Source organism: Schistocerca serialis, chromosome 4 (genome assembly GCF_023864345.2).
Source record: "Schistocerca serialis cubense isolate TAMUIC-IGC-003099 chromosome 4, iqSchSeri2.2, whole genome shotgun sequence".
Taxonomy (NCBI): Eukaryota; Metazoa; Arthropoda; class Insecta; order Orthoptera; family Acrididae; genus Schistocerca; species Schistocerca serialis.
This window is the reverse complement of record NC_064641.1, coordinates 307,689,271-307,716,618: the sequence shown is the minus strand read 5'-3', so window position 1 is coordinate 307,716,618 and position 27,348 is coordinate 307,689,271. Positions and strand designations below refer to the sequence as shown.

Genomic DNA, 27,348 nt, shown 5'->3' with positions numbered 1-27,348 from the left:
AATGAGGATCGTGGGCAAGCGGCACTACATTAGTAGTGTGTGAATGAGAATTTGGGTGTAAAGGGAGGCGTGCTAGCGTAGTTCGTGGACCACTGTATCTGGATGGCTTAGTAGTCAGAGCATCTGCCTAGTAAACAGGAAACCCGGGTTCGAATTTCAATCAGGCACAAATTTTCAACTTTCCCCATTGATTTAAATCAGTGCCAATTCGCAACCAATGTCTGTAATTGCTTTCCGTCTCTATCCCAGAAACCCTACTTAAGAAGCTTCACGAATCAGCTTTAAATGACGAATTTAGGAAAATACCACAACTCTCTACGTAACACCCCCCCCCCCCTTCCCGCTAAGGATCCTGAGGACAAGATAACATTAATATGAAGTAGCCTCTACCATGTACTTGACAGTGATTTGCAGAGTGTGGATGCAGATGTGAATGTAGATCGGCCCGCATCAATGGCGCGGTGCACTTTTCGAGCAGGTGGATGACGACCTATGCAGACTCATATAACCATTGACCAGGCAGCATCTTTAGATTGATCGACAGGTCCAGCCGCGATAATGCCGTGTTCACTGCAGTCGTGTCCGCCTGCTTAGCTGGGTGGTGACGTGCATGCCTCCATGCACTGGACCTGGATTCGATTCCCGGTCGGGTTGGAGATTTTCTCCGCTCGGGGACTGGATGTTGTGTTGTCCTCATCATCGGCCATAAGTCGCCCAATGTGGCGCCGACTGAAATAAGACTTGCACTTGGCAGCCGAACCTGAATGGGACCTCCCAGCCAACAATGCCATACGATCATTTCATTTTTCACTGCAGTCGTAAATGACTTATTCGTTGGCTCAAAATGGGAACAAGTAGTTATTTCTAATACAGGGCCCCATGTTTAGCAATGTGCGCTGACGGTGTGGCCCGAAAGATTTATGCCTGGACAAGCACTGTCTATCATCAAATCTACGGCACGTCTCTATCTATCGCACACTAACCTTTACATTCCATGGAAAATCGTGAGCCTCCAACAAGTTGTCGCCCAGTCATGCTTTCACCAACCCACAACCTCTTTCCTTAGTTGCTCAAGGCAGTAGCACCCACCAGCCAACCAGCGTCTTTGCTCGATGATGCTCTTTTCCAGGTGCCGAACCATAACAACCTGACCTTTAACTAAAGGGAAATATTTATGACGTAGCTGTTTTCGGCGTTGAAATAATTCGACAGCTGCACCTGAATATTTTTACCGGACCGGGACTCGAACCATGATGCTCCGCTTCCCTAGAGCGGTTGCCTTAACAGCCTCGGCCACCGAAACACACTTCTGGTCCGACCCAAATTCCCAAGTGCTGCTCACCACTAATGATGGCTCCGTTCATTTTCCCTGATGCTCTCAGCTTCACTGTATTTCCGCAAGAACGATGGTATGCACCTACATTGAAGGAATCATATACCCTTCCAGGCATATATGTGTGGTCTCTGTTCCTTGTCAGTGAATCTCCCCATATGTGAACTGTATCGTCATTAGAATGATTTCCCAATCGTCTCCATCAAGCGACGCTTCAATCCCGGGTCCAGCCATCCTGATTTAGGTTTTCCGTGATTTCCCTAAATCGCTCCATGCAAATGCCTGGATGGTTCCTTTGAAAGGGCACGGCCAATTTCCTTCCCCGTCCTTCCCTAATCCGATGAGACCGATGAACTCGTAGTTTGGTCTCTTCCCCCAAACAACCCAACCCAACCATCCACCAAGCTAGGTGGCGCAGTAGTTAACACACTGGACTCGCATTCGGGAGGACGACGGATCAATCCCACGTCCGACCATCCTGATTTAGATTTTCCGTGATTTTGCTCAATCGCCTCAGGCAGATACCGGGGTGTTCCTCTGAAACGGCATTGCCGACTTCCTCCCGAATCCTTCCCTAATCCGACGAGACCGATGACCTTGCAGTTTGGTCTCCCCCTCCCTTAAATCAATCCAATCCAACCGACTCTGCTTATATGCGTTCATTAACGCGTCACATATGCGCAGTTCCACCGGCTGATGTTCAGTCTCGCGACAGTCAGTGTTCATAAGGTTTTTGCTAATCAGTGCATACAACATATGGCGTCGGTTGATAAAACATTACACTGCCGTGTAAGATTCGTAACATTCACAGTGTTTCAGTATCACTGGCTACCACAGAGAGAGCACATTTTTGGACATACTACACTTACATTTAAAAATGTACCGGTAACACAAGGTCGGGAAACCCAAGAGGCATCGGCTTGTAGCCAGCAGCTGGTATGTTGAGAAAACCCGCAGTGGATGTGTGTGTGCCTGCCGCAGGCTGCGGGCGCTGCCGCTGTGGTGGCTGGCGGCGGCCTTGCTGGTGCCTCCGGCGGCCGGAAACGGCGGGATCGACTGCCGGCGCACCCCCGACGGCAGCACCACGCCGCGCACCCAGCTCGTCGACGACCGCTTCAAGATCACCGTCAGCGGCAACCCCGACAGCTACGTGCCCGGCGAGAGATACCTAGGTACCTTCAACACTGCACTCAATTTTAATATTTTTTTATTTCCTTACAGCCACCATCAAACAGTAAATAAATAAACAAATTGGTATAACCAACACACCAAAGATACGGGATCGTTGTAAAGAACGAGAGAAATTTTTGTGATAGGGGAGAAATCGCGAAGGAAGTCCCACAGGGTTCAATTTTGGCTCCACTCCTATTCATTATAAATTTTTATTTATTTATTTATTTATTGTTCCGTGGGACCAAATTAAGAGGAAATCTCCATGGTCATGGAACGAGTCAATACATGAAATTATAACACGCTAGTAGAAACAGATAAAATGAAATATAAGAAACATATTCAGGTGACAAGTCGTAAGTTTAAATAAAGAAAATCAACAATGTAACACTGGAATTTGCTTAATTTTTCAGCTCGTCTAGGAGCTCCTCGACAGAATAGAAGGAGTGAGCCATGAGGAAACTCTTCAGTTCAGACTTAAAAGAGTTTGGGCTACTGCTAAGATTTTTTGAGTTCTTGTGGTAGCTTATTGAAAATGGATGCAGCAGAATACTGCACTCCTTTCTGCACAAGAGTCAAGGAAGTGCATTCCACATGCAGATTTGATTTCTGCCTAGTATTAACTGAGTGAAAGCTGCTAACTCTTGGGAATAAGCTAATATTGCTAACAACAAACGACATTAAAGAAAATATGTACTGTGAGCGCAATGTCAGAATTCCCAGACTATCGAATAGGGGTCTACAAGAGGTTCTCGAACTTATACCATATATAGCTCGAACAGCCCGTTTTTGAGCCAAAAATATCCTTTTGTAATCAGAAGAATTACCCCAAAAAATAATACCATACGACATAAGCATATGAAAATATGCGAAGTAGACTACTTTTCGTGTTGAACTGTCACTTATTTCAGATACTGTTCTAATGGTAAATAAAGCAGCATTTAGTTTCTGAACAAGATCCTGAACATGGGCTTTCTACAACAGCTTACTATCTATCCGAACGCCTAGGAACTTTTTCGTCTCGCCTATAATATGCCCATTCTGTCTGATCAAAATATCGGTTCTTGTTGAATTGTGAGTTAGAAACTGTAAAAACTGAGTCTTACTGTGATTTAGCATCAAATTATTTTCCACAAGCCATGAACTTATTTCCTAAACTACATTATTTGATACTGTTTCAATAATACACACAAGATCCTTCACTACCAAGCTGGTGTCATCAGCAAACAGAAATATTTTTGAATCACCTGTAATACTAGAAGGCACATATCATTTATATAAATAAGAAACAGCAGTGGCCCCAGCACCGACCCTTGGGGATGCCCCACTTAACAGTGCCCCATTGGGACTGAACATCACTACCACTCTCAATATTGTGGAGATTTACCTTCTGCTCTCTGTTCTTAAAGTAAGAGGCGAACCAATTGTAAACTACTCCCCTTACTCCATAATGGTCTAACTCCTGCAGTAATATTTTGTGGTCAACACCGTCAAAAGCCTTCGTTAAATAAAAGAAAACACCTAGCGTTCGCAACCTTTTACTTAATCCATCCAAAACCTCATTATGGATGAGAATGACATTTCACTTACATTCATCGTTTTGCAGATGATACTTGTGATATAATAAATCCTATTACAGAAAATGCAACACAAGAAATTGTTAACGCTATTCTTAAAAGAATTATTAACAACTTCTTTGCAAATGAACACTGTTTTGAGTAAACACATTATAGTCTGTTCTGTGCAACAAATAATCATATTAACAATTGCTATAACACATGAACAGGATTCAGTAAATAGTGTAGAATGTTCCAAATATTTTGTTGTACATGTTAACGAAAACTTGTACTGGATGGTTGTACAATTGCGAGCATTAAAATAATACTTGGTGTTCATTCTATAATCTTGCAGGTACCCATTCAATTTTAACTGCACTTAAACAAGTTATGAAATTATTCAAGATGATCCCTCATAATTTGAGAAGAATAGCGATGTCCATACATGGTGACAATTATTGAATTACATGAAATTAAATCGTCATAACTTTTGAACGGTTAGCGTTAGAACGTCCAAACTGCAAGGTTGGCCGGGGGCATGATGGGAATTGAAGTGATTTGTATAGCTTGGGTTAACGACGAAGCTCACATTCATTTCGATGGGTTCATCAGTAACCAAAATTTGGGGACTCAGAATCCGCATTTCGCGATCGACAAGTCTCTTCAGCCTCAACGGGTGACTGTGTGGTGTGCAATATCCGGTCACATAATAATCGGTGCGATATTCCTTGATGGGTCGGTGACTTCCGAACGGTACATGAAGGTTTTGGAAGATGATTTCACCCCCATTATTCAAAGTGACTCTGATTTCGAGAAGATGTGTTTCACTCAAGACGGAGCTCGACCCTATCGAAGTAGGAGAGTTTTCGATGTCCTGGAGGAGCAATTTAGGGACCGCATTCTGGCTTTGGGGTACCCAGAGGCCAATGGCATAGGCCTCGATTGGCCTCCAATTCTTCAGATATGAACACATGTGACTCCTCTTTGTGGGGCTGTATTAAAGACAAGGTGTAGAGCAATAACACCAAAACCATTGCTGAGCTGAAAACAGCCACTCAGGAGGTCATCTACAGTATCGATGTAACGACACTTCAGCGGGTCATGCAGAATTTCGCTATTCGTCTGTGTCACATCAACGTCAATGATGGGATCATCGATTATGTCATAACCCAAATCCGAATATCTACAGTGAGGTTTACATGTTGAATAAAGTGTGTGCACGACATAGTTCGTAACTAATTCACGTTTTTTTTTCATATAGTTCAGTAACTGTCACCCTGTACTTTTATTAATCATCATTAAAACTGTCAGTGGCTCTGAATGGAGTAGAACACGCATCAACAAAAATTTTTGATATTTTCCCAATAATATAAAATGTCTGACAGATAGTTAAGCAATCGTTAAATTTCATCTAAAATAATTTCTTCTGCATAACTCCTTGCGTTCTACAGGCAAATATTTATTTTAAATGCGGTAGCTTGTAAAAAAACTGATTTTAAGTTTAGTTTCATGATTACAACTGCAAAATAATACGTTCATTAATGTTAAATTTTGGCTGTTGTGCCATTTACGAACTTGTAAATGGCCACTGAAACCTGCCATGTATACATAATCTGTAAAATGACACGTTCCACAACATTTCCATAAATAATCGCTCACATTATCTGCGGAACATGTAACTAAGTAAGCAAGTCATTTACCATTCATAACTATTGATAGCTTACCCACCACAATAAAATATAAATGACGGATAGAATTATGGATCCAAGTAATATTGCGGATCTAGTTCTATGCACATTTTGCCGTTGTGGACGAAAGGGTATTCACTACACAGAAAGTATGAATGAGGATGCCTTCAGTCACAAAAAATTTCGTGTTTTATTAAATGGTAAGAAATATTTCCGGCCTAAAGGGTCCATCATCAAGTCCAAATCGTTTAATACATTGTTTGCATCTCAGGTGATGCAGACTGTAGGATCCTGTTGCACGAAAGTCATATACGTTATGTAATGTTCAGACACAGATTTGGAAACCAAATATTTCTTGGGGGAACAAAGTATGAATGACCGACGTTTCTGTTTCGGCTTTGAAAAGTAGGTAGCAACAGGGAGAGTTAAGACGGGAAAGTGGTTGATGAAACTGTAGTTGTTTCCACAAAAACCTGAAAACTAACACACATTTGAAATAGTTTTTCTAAGTGGCACATGATGTGCAAGACGATAGCATATACCGTAGTTCCACATACAAAAATCATAGCTGACTGTCTCTGAAACGTACAGAAAACGACGTTTTATCTTAGTAAAATGGTTTAAATGGGTCTGAGCACTATGGGACTTAACATTTGAAGTCATCAGTCCCCTAGAACTTAGAACTACTTAAACGTAATTAACCTAAGAACATCACACACATCCATGCCTGAGGCAGGGTTCGAACCTGCGACCGTAGCAGCCGCGCGATTTCTGACTGAAGCGCCTAGAACCGCTCGGCCACCGCTGCCGGCTTGTCTTAGTAGCGTAGGCATGTCTTGCTGCGAATAACGACGGAGCCTCGCATGAGAGCCCTGCTCAACCGGCTTTACACAGCAGTTTGAGTACATTTCTCGGGTTCTTTTGCAAAGAGTTTCAACCTCAGCGTTAACAATCGTTATATGACTGTACTCACCGTTTCAAGCGCTTTTAGATGTCGTTAAAAAGTATATCATTATATCTAAAAAATCATACTGGCTTCAATATATCAATCGATACTAGAGTTAAGGCACTTTATAACATACCAAAGTGCGGGGCCCTTAACGTAGTATCATTTGCAGGAAACCTCGTTTCGATTCCTGGAGCCGTTCACGAAATAAAAAGGTTGTTACATAATACGTAACTCACTCTGTATAATAATAATAATAATAATAATAATAGTAAAGATGTATGTATAGTAATTAATATGTGGAATTTATTAAATGTCACTCTTATTACCATCGTATTAAACAATTTCCGCATTGCGTTCGAGACGAATGTGAATAACGATATTTAACAGAAATGTGGAGCAAGAAATGAAAATGGCTCTACGCACTATGGGTAATCAGTCCCCGAGTGAGGGTACTTCTTGTGTAGACAAACTCTTCGAATTTTAAACTCGATTACAGCATACCATTTCTCACGCACCGATATAGTTACATTACACATCGCTATGTTACAATCTACAGTTTGGAGCCGTTTTTGGGGCAGATGACTGCAGATACGTATACATGAACAATAAAGATATAGAATAATAATAACGTTTGTTTTATTCGTAAAGTTTGTGAGTTTTCAATATTCGGAGGTATTACTTTAGACCACGACCTCGTACATTCGACTCCCGGTCCGGCACATAGTTTTAATCTGCCAGCAAGAAACAAATCAGCGCACACTTCACTACAGAGTGAAAGTTAATTATGGAAACCTGTACCTTCCTTTTGATATCATATATAAACAAAAAGCCAGTAACATCCATAGAGCAATTGCATTGGATGCTAGAAATGACCAATGTAGTACAGTCTTGATTCTAAAAAATATCTGTTAAAGCAACGACTCTTATCTGACTCGCACGCTTTGGTGAATCAGGTTTGTATACTCTCTCTGATGCTTTAAGACTTTTGATTTGCAGTCATTCCTAAACTACACAGCTACCTGTGGATGATGAAGCCTCGTAGACGCTTCAGTACCTCTGTAAGTTTTCGCTTTTACAAACTTTGTACGTTGTTTCCCTTGTACTTCGAATTTAAAAAAAATGAACTGATATCACGAATATCTATATTCTGATCCGGGTTTAATTAAAATTTTGTTGCAGTAACACACTATGAAAACCTTCAGGAGAACAGAATGTGTCCTTCATGTCCTGACACTCCTCTAAGCGGAACAAGGAGCTTCAGTTGTTCAAGCTTTCTCATCCAAAGTACATTATTTTCTGTCAGACATGGAATTTCACAGTAAATCTCTCTGCTGTATGGTTTCGAATATGCAATAAATATGCAGTTTGAAATACTCTTTAATAACATTAGAATAGTACATTTAGAAGACATGGCATTAAAATTGCGCAAAATTTGTGATTCTCATATTAATGGTGGTTTGTCCACCTGAGTCGCTAAATTCGTTTATAGCTGATTTTCCGTGTTAGATATTCTTCGTTTGCTGGATACCAGCAAAGATTTCATTATAGCCTCAACTAATGCCCCGCTCCCCTTCTCTCATAATTATGTCGCAAGCATGCTATGTTGTCTTTGTTTAGTGGCTTAGGAACTGCAGAGAACTTAATTTCGAGCTTGTTTCAGTAACTCAGTATCTGGTCCATAAATCAAATCTATTGTACCGTTGATTAATATAAGTACCCTTCCAAACTGCCGTGGCTAACTGAGATGTTAGGACAGGAGTATAACCAAAGGTTCATTCATAGCATCCATTTTATTTAACATATATATAAAATAGTTTATTCATTCCAAAAACAAATACCCGTCCAAATTAACATATATCTATATATTCTTCAAAATATAAATTCGTCACTCACAAAATATCAAACCAAGTACTTTTTAATGTGAATGTAACAGTGCAATTCACACAAACTATTAACAATTTTAAAACAATTTTCCAAAATGCGATTACAGAAGACTGGCAACACACGTTTTGAAACAAGAAGCATAAAAATAATACGTAACAATTCAAAAACATTAGGTAAATCCTGTTCAATCCCGTTGATATAAATACAGTACCATTCAGTACAGCAACAAGTTTACAGAAAAGACAGGCTGGCCGGTAGATAATTTGATCTGTCGAAGGCGCAGCACCCTCTGTGTCACACATTCCATGTATGCTGAACATCTATTAACAAATAGTGGGGCTAATGGCGTCCGCTTTCATTAGAAAATAAACCAACTTTACCATATACCTTTGAACAAAATGCAGTCCGTTTCTTGAAAAATGCTTGCTTTAGACACAGGCTAATGGTAGATCATTCACAAGCAAGAGCTAATAGCAGCAAATACTGCGCGACAGTAACTTTTTAAATCTCGTCCAAAAAGCTGACAACACTAATCTCCTAAGATGAGGCACAATATTTCAAACAAATCATTATAAAATCCAATAAGACATGCAGCACTTCTAATCTCGTCTCAAAAATGTCTTAGGTGAAATCTCAGCCTTAACGCAAGCGTTAAGTTTACTTGATAAGTTCTATATTAGCCGCGACAGTACAAAATGTTCCACATCCTGGAGGACCTCCTCACTACGGATCAATTGGAATGAAAGTAAATCTAATCTAATCAAAAATCATAGACCAGAATTTCGCTTGGTGTCAAAAACAGGAAACAAAAGCATTCACTAATGTTGAACAAGACAATCACAGCAATATTCGTAACGTCCACTTGAACGGACCTCCGCAATCCTTGTTTATATCTAAGCGACAGTGAATCAACCAATACGATGCACTAATCTTACGCTGTATGCTAGAAAAGAAATGATTTACAAACTGTTCTTCAAATACTTTGCATTTTGCGCCGATGGCTGGAACGATGGCAACGACAGCGGCTGTGTCACAGATATCACGAGTCGGGTGACACGTTGTGTGAGCAGTGAGAGGTGACTGCAGGCAGGGAATGGAGGTGGACCTTCCGACTGGAGAGCCAGTTTTGTGTTTACGAGTTGCTTAGACGGAAACTGTGCCGAGAGCAGGCTGTTAGATCTTGAGGGGAATAGCACAATGTTTCTGCACCGTCGAACAGTGTCGTCGTGTAGCTACACGCTACACCGTGGTAACGGTTTCCCGGTTAATATTTGCTAGTGTTGCAGTGACGTTCGTGTGCTTTCTGGGAGGGAGCAACCCTTCCAGACACGTATTGCTTACGCTAAGGACAACACACACACCCATGCCCGAGGGAGGACTCGAACCTCCGACGGGAGCAGCCGCGCGAAACGTGGCAAGGCGCTTCAGACCGCACGGCTACCCCGCGCAGCTAATATACCAATGGCATTAATTTTTAGACTAATATGCACAAACAAGAGCGTACACAATAAGAAGTTTAGTGATCCTTAACGACAACGTACAGTGTAACAGTTTCCAAAGCCGGGTCTCATCGTCATAACATCATCCAATTCAAAAATCACCCGACAAGCATTACACGTGTGAGACTCCAGTGCAGCACTGCTTGTCGAATTCTTCCTTATGAACACACAGGTACACCCTTCCGTACGCCTTCATATGTGTCTGGAAGGCTTGCTCCCTCCCAGAAAGCACACGAACATCACTGCAACACCAGCAAATATTAACCAGGAACCTGTTACCATGGTGCAGCTACGCATGGTACTGTTCGGCGGTGCCGAAACATAGTCCCATTCCCCTCAAGAGCTAACAGCCTGCACTCGGCACAGTTTCCGTATAAGCAACTCGTAAATACATAAATGGCTCTGCAGTCAGAAGGTCCACCTCCATTCCGTGCCTGCGGTCACTTCTCATTGCTCAGATAACGTGTCAAAGAGGTCACCTGACTCGTGGTGTCTGTGGCACAGGCGCTGTCGATTGCCATCGCTCCAGCCATCGGCTCAATATACAGAGTACTTGAAGAACAGTTTGTAAAATCATTTCTTTTCTAGCTTATAGCATAAGGTTATGGCATGGTATTGGTTGATTCATTGCTTGAAGATCGTGCATTAATCCCATACCTAGCTCATTTGCAAGTAATCTGTCATGTAACTGTGCGTATAGTCTCTTGCATTATGTTTTGCTGTCGACTCTGGGCTGGGAGCATTTTCTATTTACTAACCGTTCTTTAGTTCTTTTTGAGTGCCAACTGATTATGGTATGACTAATTTTTTCGATCGGTGTGCTGATCTAGGCTACTGACTGTGCAACAAAAGCTTCCCATTGTGCTACGTACGTAGAATTTAACACCTTACCGCCTATTGTTATAGTTACTCACAGGTTGGATTTTATACTGGGGCACTTTAGTATTTTCACTTAATATCAGAGCAGGACTTTCACTCAATTCCTCGATTATTTGTTAGATATATCCCTATTTCTGTCTTCTCCCAAAGTTTTTAACCTCTACAGCTCCCTCATATACCATGGAAGTCATTTTTTGTTGTCTTAACACTTGTCCTATCATCTTGTCCCTTCTTCTCGTCACTGTTTCTCACGTGCTCCTCTCCTTGTCGCTGCTGCGCAGAGTGTCCTAATTTTCCACATCCTCTATAGCATCGCATCACAAATGCTTCATTTCTCTTCTTTCCCGGTTTTCCCACAGTACTTGATTCAGTCTCATATAATGCTGTGCCCCAGATGTACTTTGTCACAAACTTATCCCTCAAATTAAAGCCGATGTTTGAATTAAAAGGATTCTTTTAGTGAGGAATGCCCTCGTTTCCTGTGATAGTCTGCTTTTTATGCACAGGACGCCCCAGAAATATTGCGGCAAACTCCGAGGGGTTGTACAGTGCATCTTGAGGAACAAATCGGGATCAGAAAGCCGAGACCGGAAACGTCATCTAACGACGCTACGGAGCGTCGAATTATTGGTCTGTCCCCTGTCACTAGGCCACCCCTTCGGCAGCAAACGTGACTTTTTACGCTGATAGATCGTTGGATTGGTGGATGACGGTTTTGGACACGGGTTTTCATCTGCAGTTTATTTTTCTCCTGTACGCGGAAAAATGTTGGCGATTTTTGAGCGTTCTAGGAGAAAAATAAACTGCGCATGGAAAACTGTGTCTAAAAGCAACATCCACCGAGGGAACAGAGCACACAGGGGACAACATCTGTCTGCGCAGCAGTTAGCTCCATCTTCTCCACAGGCGATCGTGACAGTCAGTCGCGATCACCGAATAACAAACAATGTTCGAGACGCTCCACCGACAGTCCGATAGCATACGCAGTGACATTTTCTGCCGAAAGGGCTGCCTAGAGTAAGCGCTGACATCTATACCAAACCAAGTAGCATCGTTGGATGACATTTCTGGACACGGGTCGATTTGTTCCTCAAGATACTCTGTATCACCATTCGAAGTTAATCGCACATTTCAGAGACACCCTGTATAAATGCTTGGTAGCAGTCTGTATGTGCAAGACCATATAGGGGGTGACGGCTATTTAACTATATGAAATAAAATCGTTATAACTTACGAACGGTTTGCATTAGGACTACTGGCATGATGGGTATTAGTATGCGCTGTATGCTTTGGTTTAGCGATGAAGCCCACTTTCATTTGGATGGGTTCGTCAATAAGCAAAATTGGCGCATTTGGGGTATTGAGAATCCGCATTTCGAATCTAGAAGTCTCTTCACCTTCAGCGAGCGACTGTGTGATGTGCAATATCCAATCACGGAATAATCGATACGGTATTCCTTGATGGGACGGTGACTACCGACGGTACGTGAAGGTTTTGGAAGATGATTTTACCGCCATTATCCGAAATGACCTTGATTTCTACGAGCTGTTGTTCAAGCAAGACGGAACTCGACCCCACCGAAGCAGGAGACTGTTTGATATCCTGGAGGAGCACTCTCGGGTCCGCATTCTGGCTCTGGAGTACCCAGAGGCCACTGGCATGGCCCTCGACGGGCCTCCATATTCTCCGGATCTGAACACATGTGACTCTTTTTTGTGGGACTATATTGAAGACAAGGAGTACAGCAATAACCCCGAAACCATTGCTGAGCTAAAAACAGCCATTCACGAGGTCATCGACGGCATCGATGACCCGACACTGCAGCGGGTCATGCAGAATTTCGCTATTCTTCTGCGCTACGTCATCGCAAATGATGTCAGGCAGATCGAATAGGTCATAATCTAAATCAGAATATCTATAGCGACGTTTACGTATTGAATAAACCGTGTGCAGACCTTAGCCTGTAACTAATTTACGTTTTTTAATATAGCTCAATAATTGTCACCTTGTATGTAGACATTCGACAAATGTGTGTGTGTGTGTGTGTGTGTGTGTGTGTGTGTGTGTGTGTGGGTGGGTGGGTGGGTGGGTGGGTCAATAAGTGTCTGTTAGCACTTAGCTGGAAACAGTTTTAAAATACTCGTACGATACATGCATCACCGACGCCATACATGTGAAAATGACTGCAGGCCGAAACTGGCCAGTAATATCATATACAGGCATGGTTCAATAAAGGCATCTTGCACAATAAAATGGCCAGCCTAAGATGGTTTTTTAAAATGGTTCATTTTTCAAAAGTGTCTTTATTTTTCTTGTCATGCTTCCATTATCGAGCGTATTTATGGGGCCTTTACCTTACTAAAGCCAAATTGATTGTCTTCTAATCGAACATCAACTTTCTATTCCATTCCTCTGGGTATTATTTTTGTCAGCTGTTTGAATGCATGAGTTGTCAAGCTGATTTTGCAGTAATTCTGGTGCTTATGTGCCCTTGGTGTCTTCAGAACTGTGTGGAAGACATTCTTCTGAAAGTGTGTTTGTATGTCTTTAATCTCATAAATTCTACAAACCAACCTGAACAGTTGTTTGGTTGTCACTTCCCAAAATGATTTTAGATTTACGAAGGAATGTAATTGTGGTGTGCGTACTGTAAAACCTTCGTACACACACCATCAGATTATTTGACTTGTCGCTCTAACGAAGTAGGCGAGTGTCAGCAATATGTCTCGTGGTCTTATCGTGGCGTGTTTGTCTTCTGCCGCTAGGTCAGACGATAGAAATGCCACTTGCACGCTTAGAGTAGCAGATTGACGGTGACCAACTTTAAACAGAACTTGATTAATTTTCACACACATTTATTAAAATAATAAAAAGCATAGACGTTACGTAACTTGAGTCTGGATGCCGTTTACAATTGACAAGCTGAAGTTCCTTTGGTCTTGTTCCGTTAATCTTATTCTCACATATCTCTGATACTTGACAAAGTGTCTATACATTTCTCTTCATGGCAATGTACAGGAATATGATAATCTTATTAGGCGCAGACTGAAACTTGACTATAGACTAATGCAGACTGACGAGCGCTGCGCCTGCGCTGTTGTGCTTAGCGGGGCGCGCTCTAGTGGGAAAGTTGTGTACGCGCTGACTACGCGGAATTATGTACACAACAGTAATCTATACTTTCTGCCTTACTTGATCGCAAGTCTCTCAGAGTCCCGTTAAACTCTTACTCTAGTACTGGATCTTCTGTATCGTCCATATCGATTCCCATTTCTTCTTCTATCACATCATCAGGCAAGTCTTCCTCCTCACAGAGGCCTCCAACATCATCTGTTCACGTATCCCCTAGCTGATCTACGATTAAGACTGGAATTCCTCTTGAATTCTTAACGTAGACGCCTTTGATTTTAATTCCACCAAAGACTGTTTTGACATTTCTCTGTGCCGTATAAGTTCTTCAGACGACTATTTCTTTTTCGATTCTTCATATTTTCCCTTTGGTCATTTCGCCTACACTTCCCTGCACTTCCTATTAATTTTAGTCCTAAGTGCCTCGTGTTGCTGAATTTCCACATTTTCCTGTGATAACAACAGCTTAAACTCGTTCGTCGCGATGCGGAGCGCGGGGTGAGCCCCCTGCTCATTACATGCGCGGCCCGTTACGGCGGCCACTCGCCGCCCATCTCGGCCTCTCATGGCGGCACGGGGTGCCCGCCAGCCGCGCAACCTGCTAGCGACACGTGCCGGCCGGGAAGTCTGCGGCAGGCGGAAGCGCAGTAAGGATGTAAAAGCAAACACCTAGTTTATGTGCGAACTCTACTAGAAATGATAGTCGAGTAAGATCAAAACACGTTGCAGGTCCGAAGCCTGTCACGGTCGCCAATTTTTTTCTCTTATAAAATATAATTTAGTCTGTGGAATTGGAACTGTATCTGAGAACACAACTTCAAATAGGATTAGTAAGATTTATGAAATCATGATCACTATGATCTTGCTTTCAAGGATTGCTCTATTGCCTATTTTGAACTCACAAACAAACGCTTTCCCATCTTTTTTGAGGCCTTCCAGTATCTCTTTTCCCATTCGGCTAGTAGTTCTGTATCTTCTGGAGAGTTCTGTGATCTCGAATTCTTATGAGGTGTTGTCTCCAATCTTCACGGCATTTTTGAAGTTTTTCATCCTTGTTGGAAATATTTGATTCTGTTCTGATATCTTCACTTCTAATCATGACTCTTCTTGTGCAGCCCTTCGTCTTCCTTAGTAACGTCATCTCAACTGTTTGAATTACTTTCTTGTTTCTTTTTGTGGTAACCAAGCTTTTGCTTCTGTAGCTCCTACCTTCTTCTTTACTCTGACTGGTTTCGTTTTACTACTGCTGTTCGGTTAAGACTGTTTATCAAAAAGTTGCAGGACTGTCATTCGGCTGCGTATTCTATAAGGGTTTATACAGGGTCCTACAAGTAAATACAAGCTGATACCTTCCCCACCTTGTCAATTAGCTTGTAAAAATTGAAAGTGCCTTACTGCACGGAACATTTGGTTTTGTAGCAAAACGTTCACCAAAACACCTCTAAACTGTTGAGATTAAAGCACCACGCACCTGTCCATTTACTTCAACCCCTATATTGTGTTTCTATTCTGAATTAACAAAGCTCTGATATTTTCTGGTAGACAGTGTTTATCTCTAAGAAAGATTGATTGAGATCGCAGATAAGGGATACAAGCACAATTCTATCACATACAAAATAAACGTATATGAGACACACAAACAGATAAAATTTCTACAAATATCACGTAGCAAGAGCTTCTGTAACAGTAAATAACTCTGGGTTAGTGTTTGCTATTGAAGATGGAAATGTGGATAGGTAGTGCACATTTCTCAGTAAAATATCTTTCATAAAACTAGGAAATTTGATTCGTATTGGCTTATTATTAATAGCTATTTAAATCTGTTGAAAGTCAGAATGTCTTTGCTGGGGAACTTTAATTATCAAGTAGTGCACTCAACAAACAAGTAAATGATCCCTAACTTGAACAATGTTAATGCTATCGCTAAACAGTTGGCTTGAAATGACGCAACTGTAAACAGTTTAGACTTCATGTCGTTGTTAACTGAGTAGAAACACCTCTATTGTTTTGCGAGCGTTCTAATCATGTGAGTTCACAGCAACAATAAAACAAAATTGTTCAATCTTTACCCGCAGTGTCTTCAAAATACCGTTAGTAAAATTATAACCGTTAGGTCAACACACTTGTTATGTGACAAGTGCGTAGAGTTCTGACATTGAAATTGCACTTAACAGCACAAATGTAACTTTAATTTGAGGTGTTACACAAGGAGACCAGTCAAAAGGTAAACTGAAAACTGACGTGTATCTGTTAAACACACATTACTAATATTTGTCTGTAGGAATTTATTTGTATTAATGCTCTTCAGTAACGCACTACCGGTTGGAAGTGTGATTGCAGAGATGTGTGTTCGGCGGCTGCAAGATCTCCGGCGCCGACGCCAAACTATCAGAGTACACCATAAATAAAACATCACTGGTCCAAAAGGAGAACGAGACAACGTCAATCAAGTTAATTTAACACCAAGAACGCAGATTTTCAAAAACAACAGTGGATGGCCGGTGGAGCATCAACCGGGTGCGCAGTCCGCCCGTTCATTTTTCTCTTCACCAAAATTAAACGGCTCAGGAGATAGGCCCTCCCATAGATTCCAGTACAGCTTTGAGCATACCAAACTAGCCCCTAGACAGCTCACTGCTCCAAACGAAGACTGGCCGTTTCACTCGTAATATTCTGTATAACTCGTAGTTAACAACACAACATAGCTCACTAATCACTTCTCAACCGTCTCTTCGTAACATTATTCACGGATATTAATTATCCTAACGGGCCGAAGCTCCTAAAATTAAAACTTAACTTCACACATAATTGGAATTAAAATTACACCATAGCTGCCAACCTTGAGTAGAAGCTGTCAGTAATCACATCGCAAACATGGGGTGGGTCCGGAGGTTCTCTGTCGGAAAACTTTAAATATTAAGAGCCTGGATTGGTCTTTTAGGTGTAAACATAGAGGGTCATTTAGAAACATTTCTGTAATTTTCAAACACTGAAAATCTAATACACGAATACCTCACAAATTACACTACTGGCCATTAAAATTGCTACACCACGAAGATGACTTGCTACAGACGCGAAATTTAACCGACAGGAAGAAGATACTGTGATATGCAAATGATTAGCTTTTCACAGCATTCACATAAGGTTGGCGCCGGTGGCGACACCTACAACGTCCTGACATGAAGAAAGTTTCCAACCGATTTCTTATACACAAGCAGCAGTTGACCGACGTTGCCTGGTGAAACGTTGTTGTGATGCCTCGTGTAAGGAGGAGAAATGCGTACCGTCACGTTTACGACTTTGATAAAGGTCGGATTGTAGCCTATCGCGATTGCGGTTTATCGTATCGCGACATTGCTGCTCGCATTGGTCGAGATCCAATGACTGTTAGCAGAATATGGAATTTTTGGGTTCAGGAAGGTAATACGGAACGCCGTGCTGGATCCCAACGGCCTCGTATCACTAGCAGTCGTGATGATAGGCATCTTATCCGCATGGCTGTAACGCATCGCGCAGCTACGTCTCGATTCCTGAACCAACAGATGGGGACGTTTGCAAAAAACAATCATCTGCACGAACAGTTCTATGACGTTTGCAGCAGCATGGACTGTCAGTTCGGAGACCATGGCTGCGGTTACCCTTGACGCTGCGTAACAGACAGGACCGCCTGCGGTGGTGTACTCAACGACGAACCTGGGTGCACGAATGGCAAAACGTCATTTTTTTCGGATGAATCCAGATTCTGTTTACAGCATCATGATGGTCGCATCCGTGTTTCTACATCTACATCTACATCGATACTCCGCAAGCCACCCAACGGTGTGTGGCGGAGGGCACTTTACGTGCCACTGTCATTACTTCCCTTTCCTGTTCCAGTCGCGTATGGTTCGCGGGAAGAACGACTGTCTGAAAGCCTCCGTGCGCGCTCTAATCTCTCTAATTTTACATTCGTGATCTCCTCGGGAGGTATAAGTAGGGGGAAGCAATATATTCGATACCTCATCCAGAAACGCACCCTCTCGAAACCTGGCGAGCAAGCTACACCGCGATGCAGAGCGCCTCTCTAGCAGAGTCTGCCACTTGAGTTTATTAAACATCTCCGTAACGCTATCACGGTTACCAAATAACCCTGTGACGAAACGCGCCGCTCTTCTTTGGATCTTCTCTATCTCCTCCGTCAGACCGATCTGGTACGGATCCCACACTGATGAGCAATACTCAAGTATAGGTCGAACGAGTGTTTTGTAAGCCACCTCCTTTGTTGATGGACTACATTTTCTAAGCACTCTCCCAATGAATCTCAACCTGGTACCCGTCCTACCAACAATTAATTTTATATGATCATTCCACTTCAAATCGTTCCGCACGCATACTCCCAGATATTTTACAGAAGTAACTGCTACCAGTGTTTTTTCTGCTATCATATAATCATACAATAAAGGATCCTTCTTTCTATGTATTCGCAATACATTACATTTGTCTATGTTAAGGGTCAGTTGCCACTCCCTGCACCAAGTGCCTATCCGCTGCAGATCTTCCTGCATTTCGCTACAATTTTCTAATGCTGCAACTTCTCTGTATACTACAGCATCATCCGCGAAAAGCCGCATGGAACTTCCGACACTATCTACTAGGTCATTTATATATATTGTGAAAAGCAATGGTCCCATAACACTCCCCTGTGGCACGCCAGAGGTTACTTTAACGTCTGTAGACGTCTCTTCATTGATAACAACATGCTGTGTTCTGTTTGCTAAAAACTCTTCAATCCAGCCACACAGCTGGTCTGATATTCCGTAGGCTCTTACTTTGTTTATCAGGCGACAGTGCGGAACTGTATCGAACGCCTTCCGGAAGTCAAGAAAAATGGCATCTACCTGGGAGCCTGTATCTAATGTTTTCTGGGTCTCATGAACAAATAAAGCCAGTTTGGCGACATCGCGGTGAACGCACACTGGAAGCGTGTATTCGTCAACGCCATACTGGCGTATCACCCGGCGTGACGGTATGGGGTGCTATTGGTTACACGTCTCGGTCACCTCTTGTTCGCGCTGACGGCACATTGAACAGAGAACGTTACATTTCAGATGTCTTACGACCCGTGGTTCTACCCTTCATTCGATCCCTGCGAAACCCTACATTTCAGCAGGATAATGCACGACCGCACGTTTCAGGTCCGGTAGGGCCTTTCTGGATACAGAAAATGATCGACTGCTGGGCTGGCCAGCACATTCTCCAGATCTCTCACTAATTGAAAACGTCTGGTCAATCGTGGCCGAGCAACTGGCTCAATACGCCAGTCACTACTCTTGATGAACTGTGGTATCGTGTTGAAGCTGCATGGGCAGCTGTACTTGTACACGCCATCCAAGCTCTGTTTGACTCAATGCCCAGGCGTATCAAGGCCGTTATTACGACCAGAGGTGGTTGTTCTGGGTACTGATTTCTCAGGATCTATGCACCCAAATTGCATGAAAATGTAATCACATGTCAGTTCTAGTATAATATATTTGTCCAATGAATACCCGTTTATCATCTGCATTTCTTCTTGGTATAGCAATTTTATTGGCCAGTAGTGTATTAACGAAAATAAAAGCAAAATATGGAAACAAAAACCACTTACATTATTTAACTGAGAGGCCTGTTTTCAGTGTTTTATAGAAGAATTTTTACAATCCTTTCTCATCCATTGCCTGTTCCTGGATCTGCCTAGACTTGCATAATACAGAATCTGGATTATCATTGGTGACTGAAGGTAATTTCCTCTCTTATTGCAGTAATTTCCTCTCTTAATACACCTTTCACCTTGTTAAATCAACCACAGTAGCTCATAGACAAATGCCTTGAACCTTGTATCTTGGTTCGAAACTAGTTTTATTCCTATCCTTTGAGCTGGCATACGCGGAACGAAAAATTTTCGTAGTAACTCAGCATCACCTATCTTAGTAAGCCGTGGTGACGAAATCATTCAGACAGGTTTACTATGAACTGAGGAACGACGTCAGTGTAATCTGTAAAACATTTTAGTAGCATATGACTGGTAAAACGTAAACTGTACCTGTTCCGATTTTTTAAAACATCAAATAGTAAAATTACCATTTTTCGTAGTTTTAATTAAGTTCTCGTAAATTCGTAATTAAGTTGATGAAACCGTAATAATTATGGACAATTCGTAATAGTTATCATCCATGTTACACAATAAACAGCAATATCGATTCTACATAATACGTTACATTGCATATGTACACACAAAATCATTACAATCCAAGACAAGCAACATTAACAGACGAAAGAGGAAAGAAAACAAAAAAGAAAAAACTCATACTAACTTTTACAGAACTCTAAACGATTAGTAGTAGGAGATATACAATACAATAACATAAGCATAATAAGCCCATTATAAAGGTCCTACTTTACACGATGTAAATGCGCAGTATGCAATCACTATCACTAATACATCAGTGACCACTGCGATTATGAACAGAGGTCTGCAAACTGTGGCTTCGCAAGCGTGTAAGTGGGGGAAATGACTTTACTCTGTCGTTTCAATTTCCGTTCTGGGATTTTTCGGTTTTTCTTTCCTGGACACTATTCACGTTAATGTCTTGCTTTACTGCACTTCCTGCGTTTCTGTCGGTTCTACCTACATGCTCACGCACCGTTTCAGATTTATTGTCGGCAGCAAGTACATTAAGAGCGTGGATCGGAGCCTTTTGCTGGCTGGAATGTTCTCTGCAGGCAGCCGGGCCACAAGGCCGCATACTTGATTCGTCCTTGCGCATGCAACTGAAAAGTATCCCTTATTAAACAAGGACTGTAACTTCTAATATTCCTTGCCGTTTTCGAGACTCATGGTTTTCATCCTTCTTTATTTTCTAAATGTTATCTGCTTTAAAGGGAGGGAGGGGGGGGGGGGGGGGGGTAGGGGCGGTGTCGTGAACCGCATGACTCTACTACCATTTTCTTAGATTTATGCCTGACACAGTGAACTGGGCCTAAATTTCAATTGATGTTTCATAACTGTCAGGCCAAAAGCCTAACCTAAATCTTTCGCATTTAAAGAGAACCTGTTCTAACAATACCACCACTTTCAAAGTAGGTTATAAATCAGATTAATAATGTTGCTCATGCAGCATATGTTCGCTTTATCGGGCAACAATAAAGTTATTGACTGTGGATGGTATCGTCAGAATGGAAATAATGAAGTCACTGTATAAAAGTCAAATTTTGGCACTTGTCTTGAATGGATTCCCACGTAGATTTCGTCGAAGTTGTTATGGCTCATCTTGTTGATTCTAGGATGATTCCATTTTGACTGCTAGAAGGTCCAGATCTGTATTTTAGCAATATTTGAAGACCTAACAAATGCGTTTTTCAGGAAATTCTGAATGATCAAACAATCCCAGATCAGAACAATGGTATGGTAGAAACAATTTTTGACTTGGTGTTCACGATCCACATTTTTATTAAACTTCTTGGGAATTCACATATACTTCTTCTTAATTGTCACATCATCAAGAAAACAGTTTTGTATCGATCTTCATATATTTAATTTCCACTTTAACCAAACACAAGACTTGACTGTTCTTTCACAAAGCGAAAAAACAACTTAACTTCTGCAAAGTGAAACAAAGACTGCTCTGTGCGCATTCGCGCCAAGACGGTTACAAATAAGTCAAAGATTATGATAGTCTCACAGAAATGAATACACACAAGAACCATATCACTGTAATATATCGACACATCGGAGTACCTATACATTAATAAAACCAAATGTGAATATTGTTACAAAAATATGTCTGTTACTTCGCAGAAAAGTAGTACGATATTACTGGTATCGAGAACTGGGGTTGGAGTGTCGTAATGGTCACGTAAATAAAGAACCATTACAACTGCATAAACTAGGATATGCTTGAAATTATAATTGCAAGAAAAATTTATGTGTAACACAAATGGACGTGAATTGAAACGTGATGCGATAGTGAACGATATTTATTCGCGAGAGACATTGTTATGGTATACTGCAAGAAATTTATGTTTTCATAGTATTAACTGCAGACCAGTAAACTCCCCCACCCCCCTAGCCCCTAAAAAAATGAAACTTGTGGCAGATTAAAACTGTGTGCCGGACCTAGACTCGAACTCCGGACCTTTGCCTTTTGCGGGCAAGTGCTCTCCGATCTGAGCTACCCAAGCACGACTCACGACCCGTCCTCAGAGCTTTAATTCCACCAGCACCTCGTCTCCTACCTTCCAAAATTCGCGGAAGCTCTTCTGCCGAAATTAAAGCTGTGAGGACGGATAGTGAGTCGTGCTTGGGTAGCTCAGGCGGATCCGGTATAGTAGCTCAGCGTGTTCGGCCAGAGGGTTAGCTGCCCTCTGTAATAAAAAAAAAACTGAGTGAATGGTTCAACAATGAACTTCAACGAACAAGAACCAACAAAATGAGGTACAAAATATGGTAAAATGGTATAGCACTTGCCCGCAAAAGGCAAAGGTCCCGATTTCGAGTGTCGGTGCGCCACACAGTTTTATGTGACAGGAAGTTTCATATCAGCGCTCACTCCGCTGCATATGAAAAAATTTCATTCTAAAAAAATCATACTTAAACAATCGCATTCGCAAGTGTAAAACTTCATATCTCCTGGACAACCTGTCGTAAGGAGATATAATGTTGCAAGTAAATTGAGATGTATACAGTTACTATCTGCAAAATATACTGCAAATAGAGTTAGCAGTAAAGAAGTAATAAATTAAAACGTCATACTTGAAGGTTTTCTTCTCATCACATCCTAGACACGCTCTATGGGTGACTAGGCGGGCTGGTCAGTGATCCGTATATTCCTGAAGGTGTTTATGGTGTGAAATGCAGTGTGGAGTTTTGCATTATCCTTCTGGAATATGCCTTTTGGCACCCTGATGCTGAAAGGTATGACAATAGAGCTTGTTATTCTTTCCACGTTCTGGTGGGCATTCAGCCTCCCTTCAACAATTACCAAATCATTGCTGTTGTCGTACCAAATTGCTCCCCACGCCACGGTGGCAGGATCTGAACAAGAATAGGTCTCGAGGATCGCTGTTGCCTATGACATTTCACGAGGTCGTCCTCGGACACATTGGCTTCAATCTGACCGCCACAAACAGAAGTGAGATTCATCACTGAGCACCACAGAATGTCACACAGTGTCCCAGCTCGCTACGGCTCGCTACGGCTCTCTTCGGTCTGTGATATGGAGTGAACCATAAACGACTCAAAGCCACTCGAATTCTGCCAGCTTCCGTTAACCTGTTCTCAGAGGTTCGTAGCGGCAATGTGCCTGTTCCCTCTGCGCAGATTTCAGCGGTTATCACACGTCTGTTCCTCGGAGTCAGTCGTCAGTCGGACTCTCCTATGATTTTCTTGTGGTACAGACCCTCCGAAAAGACTCACGACTCTTCTTGCCAGATTGTAGTCCATCTCGCCACCAGTCGTTCTGCAGGCATTACACTACAAGTGACTGACTGTGTGGTCCTCCTCCAGTCCAAAACATGTCGATAAGATTTATTTTTGTATCTAAACTTCACCACACCCTATTCACGAAGCATAATTATGCCTCTTTTTTTGTATACTAGAATATATGAACCATTAATAAAATCCGTATATGTTATAATAAAAACTGGGAGAGTGAGAGAAGGACTCGGGCTTCGAGGGTTCCGTACAAAGTTAATTATGTATACAGACATTTCATCCATCCAGAGAATCAAGAATCTCGATATTTCTCTGTTATCGATATCGATACTGGCAAGATATCTGTATCGGGAATTCCAAGGCTTTCGAGAATGCATTAATTTCGAGCATTAAGTTTAAATTTTTGTGTGTTTTCCCATACGTTTTTGTAATTTCTCATCTATTATATTAATTTTGGAGTTATATAAACACGCTACGCTAACTGTCAGTTACAGATGCGTTAAAGTCGTCTGCTCCCGTCCCTTTTTTGATTACTGGTAAGAACTGCGGAACACGCCAGAGAAGAAAACCGGTACAGCAAGCCGTAGGGGTACTGTTGTTACGAAAGCGCCGAATTCGTCTGTGGAACACTTCAGTTCATATTTTATGCGATATTGGAGCCTCCTCCCAAACAATGAAATTGCAGTCGTCCATCAGTTACGAGCATTACTTTGCTTTGAAGCATTACTGATGCTATACGTATTGTAAACATAGGCTCTCACGGAATGTTTGCCTTACACCTGTCATCGCTTTGTGCCACATGCATCGCTTTCACAGCGGCATGGTACTTCGCTTCATCGATGCTCAGCCAATTATCACGAGACATTTGTAAATTAAACACATAAAGCTTCTTCGTGAATCATTCTACCTATTCATGAAAACCAGATCAAAATCCACACAGTAGCTTACGAGATTTTTGACGGGTTACGAATCCATTGTAAGTTTGTAGTCACAAAAAAAATATTTTTATGTAATATAATCACAGATAAACAGTTTTTGGATTTTTCCTTTACTTTCACTGTGAAATTCTGCTTCTTACCAAATTTCATTATTCTAGGTCAACGGGAAGTACCCTACAGGTTTTGTTGAGTGAGTTTGCATGTAACAAGAAATTTCCATGTCTTTCGGTTACATTGACATTATGTTACACCGCTAAGGAACCTTAGACCTTAGTGAGTGACATAAATTTCAACTTGGTACCTCTCCCCGTTCCTAGAAAAAAGGGATCTTAACAGTGGACAGACTCACAGACAAACAACGAAGTGTTCCTAGAAGATTTCCAGTTTTACCGACTGGGTTACGAAACCCTAAAAATCGATGTATCTTTGTATGTTTCACATCTCATCTTAGACCATGGGATGCACTGATTCCAAAGCTTGAACGCATATCACTTATTGTCTGGAAAGAACCGCTGTGGAGGTAAGAGTCACTTACCTCCCAAAGGAGGGAGGGGGGGAGGGGTAAAAAAGAAGCGTGCTCATAAGGCGCAGAATATATTTTTCCAGACTCTGAGAATGAAAGTACTTAATGACCTGCAACAAACTTTACACATAATTTTAAACCTTTACGAGACTTTTTCTCGCCCCACAAAATGTTAAAAGGAAAAAAGTTTATCGCTTACTACATTTACGCTGCCCACGCAGTAAAATTTCCACATCAGGCATGACCTTTTAATGTTTTTACTTTCTTGCTAATAACTCGATTCGCAACACATTTTGCAGCCATATTCACATATACTCCTGAACGTACCTGCCAAAATATTTCACTGTACGATACATAGTCTTGGAGATGTGGCGTCAAATACTGAGATGCGAGAAAAGTCTGCTGCATCATGCATGACGTTTGAATTTATTACTTCTTTACTATTAATATTATTCGCAACACATTTTTCAGACAGTATTACATACTGTACGCCTCTGAATGTAACTACAAAAATATTGTGACATTTCTGAAGAAGGCTAATTATTATAGCCGAAACCTAGGTAAAGTTTCGTTACTTATGCAGCTGGAGGCTGAAATTTAATATAATAACAAAAATATACAATTGTACGACACATAGCTTAGGAAAAATGACGTCCTAAACATTGAGCTGACTAAAAACGAAATTGCAGGGCGAGATTCGCAAGAAATACAGGTGAAATATGGGCATATATATATATATATATATATATGTGTGTGTGTGTGTGTGTGTGTGTGTGTGTGTGTGTGTGTGTGTGAAATGATGTTAAATATATATGAAATACATGATACATGTTCATATGCGTGCTAAGCCGCAGTTAGGAAAAAGTCTCCTAAATCCCTGTATCGATTTCAACCAAACTTGGTACACGTGTTACCTACTACCCGGAAAGAAATACTGTGGCGTGAGAAACACCGAGCTCCTATTGGGGTGGAAAGAGGGAGGGGGGGGGGGAGAGAAGGAGATGAACAAGCAGAAAGGGTGAAGGAGGAGATAGATTCAGATAGTAGAGATTAAATAGCGCTTTCCAGGCATCACTATAAGGTTTCGTCTATCGTGGGAGTAGCGAACCTGTGTTTTCTTTTCAGTGCTTGTATTCTGCACGACAAGAAGACTCGTCTTGTCTGGCAGCAACTGACAATGGAAAAGATTCTAATTACTATAGTCTTTAATATTAGCAGCTCCCTATACCATCAAAATAAAATTTAATCTGAATAGCGACTAACAAATTCTCCCTTCTAGATAAAATCGCGAAATTGCACATGAAATTTACGTGTGTAAAAGTTTTTCGGATTATCCCTTTACTGTCTTAAATAACTCAGTTGTAAGGATAAATAATTCACACTAATATCTAATAACAATTATCTATGGTTTTATTCACAGTAAAACTTACGTCAGCTTATAATGCATTCCGTATAGTTACATCGCAAAGATAAATACAGCTTTTGTCTGGAAATAATTCTCAGGGTATGTATTATCTAATCAATTCGGTGAGTTCTGATACTCAAGTAAGGCCTAGGCAAAATCTATTATAGAAATGAGATTCCTAAAATCGTGGCTATGCATTTTATATTTTATAATAGCCGGCGAGTGGAATAAATATTACTGCAGCGATGATTGAATCATGAAAGGAAACGTCTCTGGAATCTAACTCGACTAACAGTCAAATGTATCGAAAATACTTAAAATGATTCGAAATAAAATTTGAAGGTGAGGAATTTCCTGGAGGGCAGTAAATTCTGGAAGCTTGTTGCGAAGAATTCGACATTTTGCTAATAAAATTTTGACAATCGATGTGCCATTAAGCGCGGTCTAGTTTCGCTATCTGTGTGTCGCCTGACGAGTTTTCATCGGAGTACCTCAAGCTACCGCCTGGCCTAATAAACCTGCATGCGCACTCCGCACTCTACAAGCACTCTGCTTCCTTCGTTCCTTCGTGTAGTGCGCCCCTGACCTATCAAGAGGAGAGCTACACATCCCCACCCGATACCGCAGGTCTAAAAATCTTCAGCCAAGAGGAGGAGATGGACAGAGAGAGGAGGGGGTGAACGTGAACAGAGAAGGGAAAGAGGACATGGGGGTGGAGTAGGAGATGGACAGAGAAAGGAAAGAGGAGGACATGAACAGAGAGAGGGAGGAGAAGGAGATGGACGAAGAAAGGAAAGAGGGGGAGATGGACACAGAGAGTAAAGGGTAACAGATGAACAGACAGGGGCGGGAGGAGATGGAGAGAGAGAGAGGTGGGTGGTGGAGGTGGACTAATAGGCTAGAATAAATACATATCAGGCGACGCCGGGTACTTCGCTAGTAGCAC

The 27,348-nt window shown here is 41.6% G+C and overlaps 1 protein-coding gene across 1 annotated transcript in view; it reads left to right on the top strand.

The window, feature by feature from the left end:
* The window catches only part of LOC126474409 (spondin-1), a 646,454-nt gene that overhangs the window by 157,308 nt on the left and 461,798 nt on the right, over positions 1 to 27,348 (top strand). Inside the window, exon 2 of the mRNA XM_050101878.1 lies at positions 2,315 to 2,505. Coding sequence (XP_049957835.1) covers positions 2,315 to 2,505 — 191 coding nt within the window. The remainder of the gene's footprint in view (positions 1 to 2,314; positions 2,506 to 27,348) is intronic.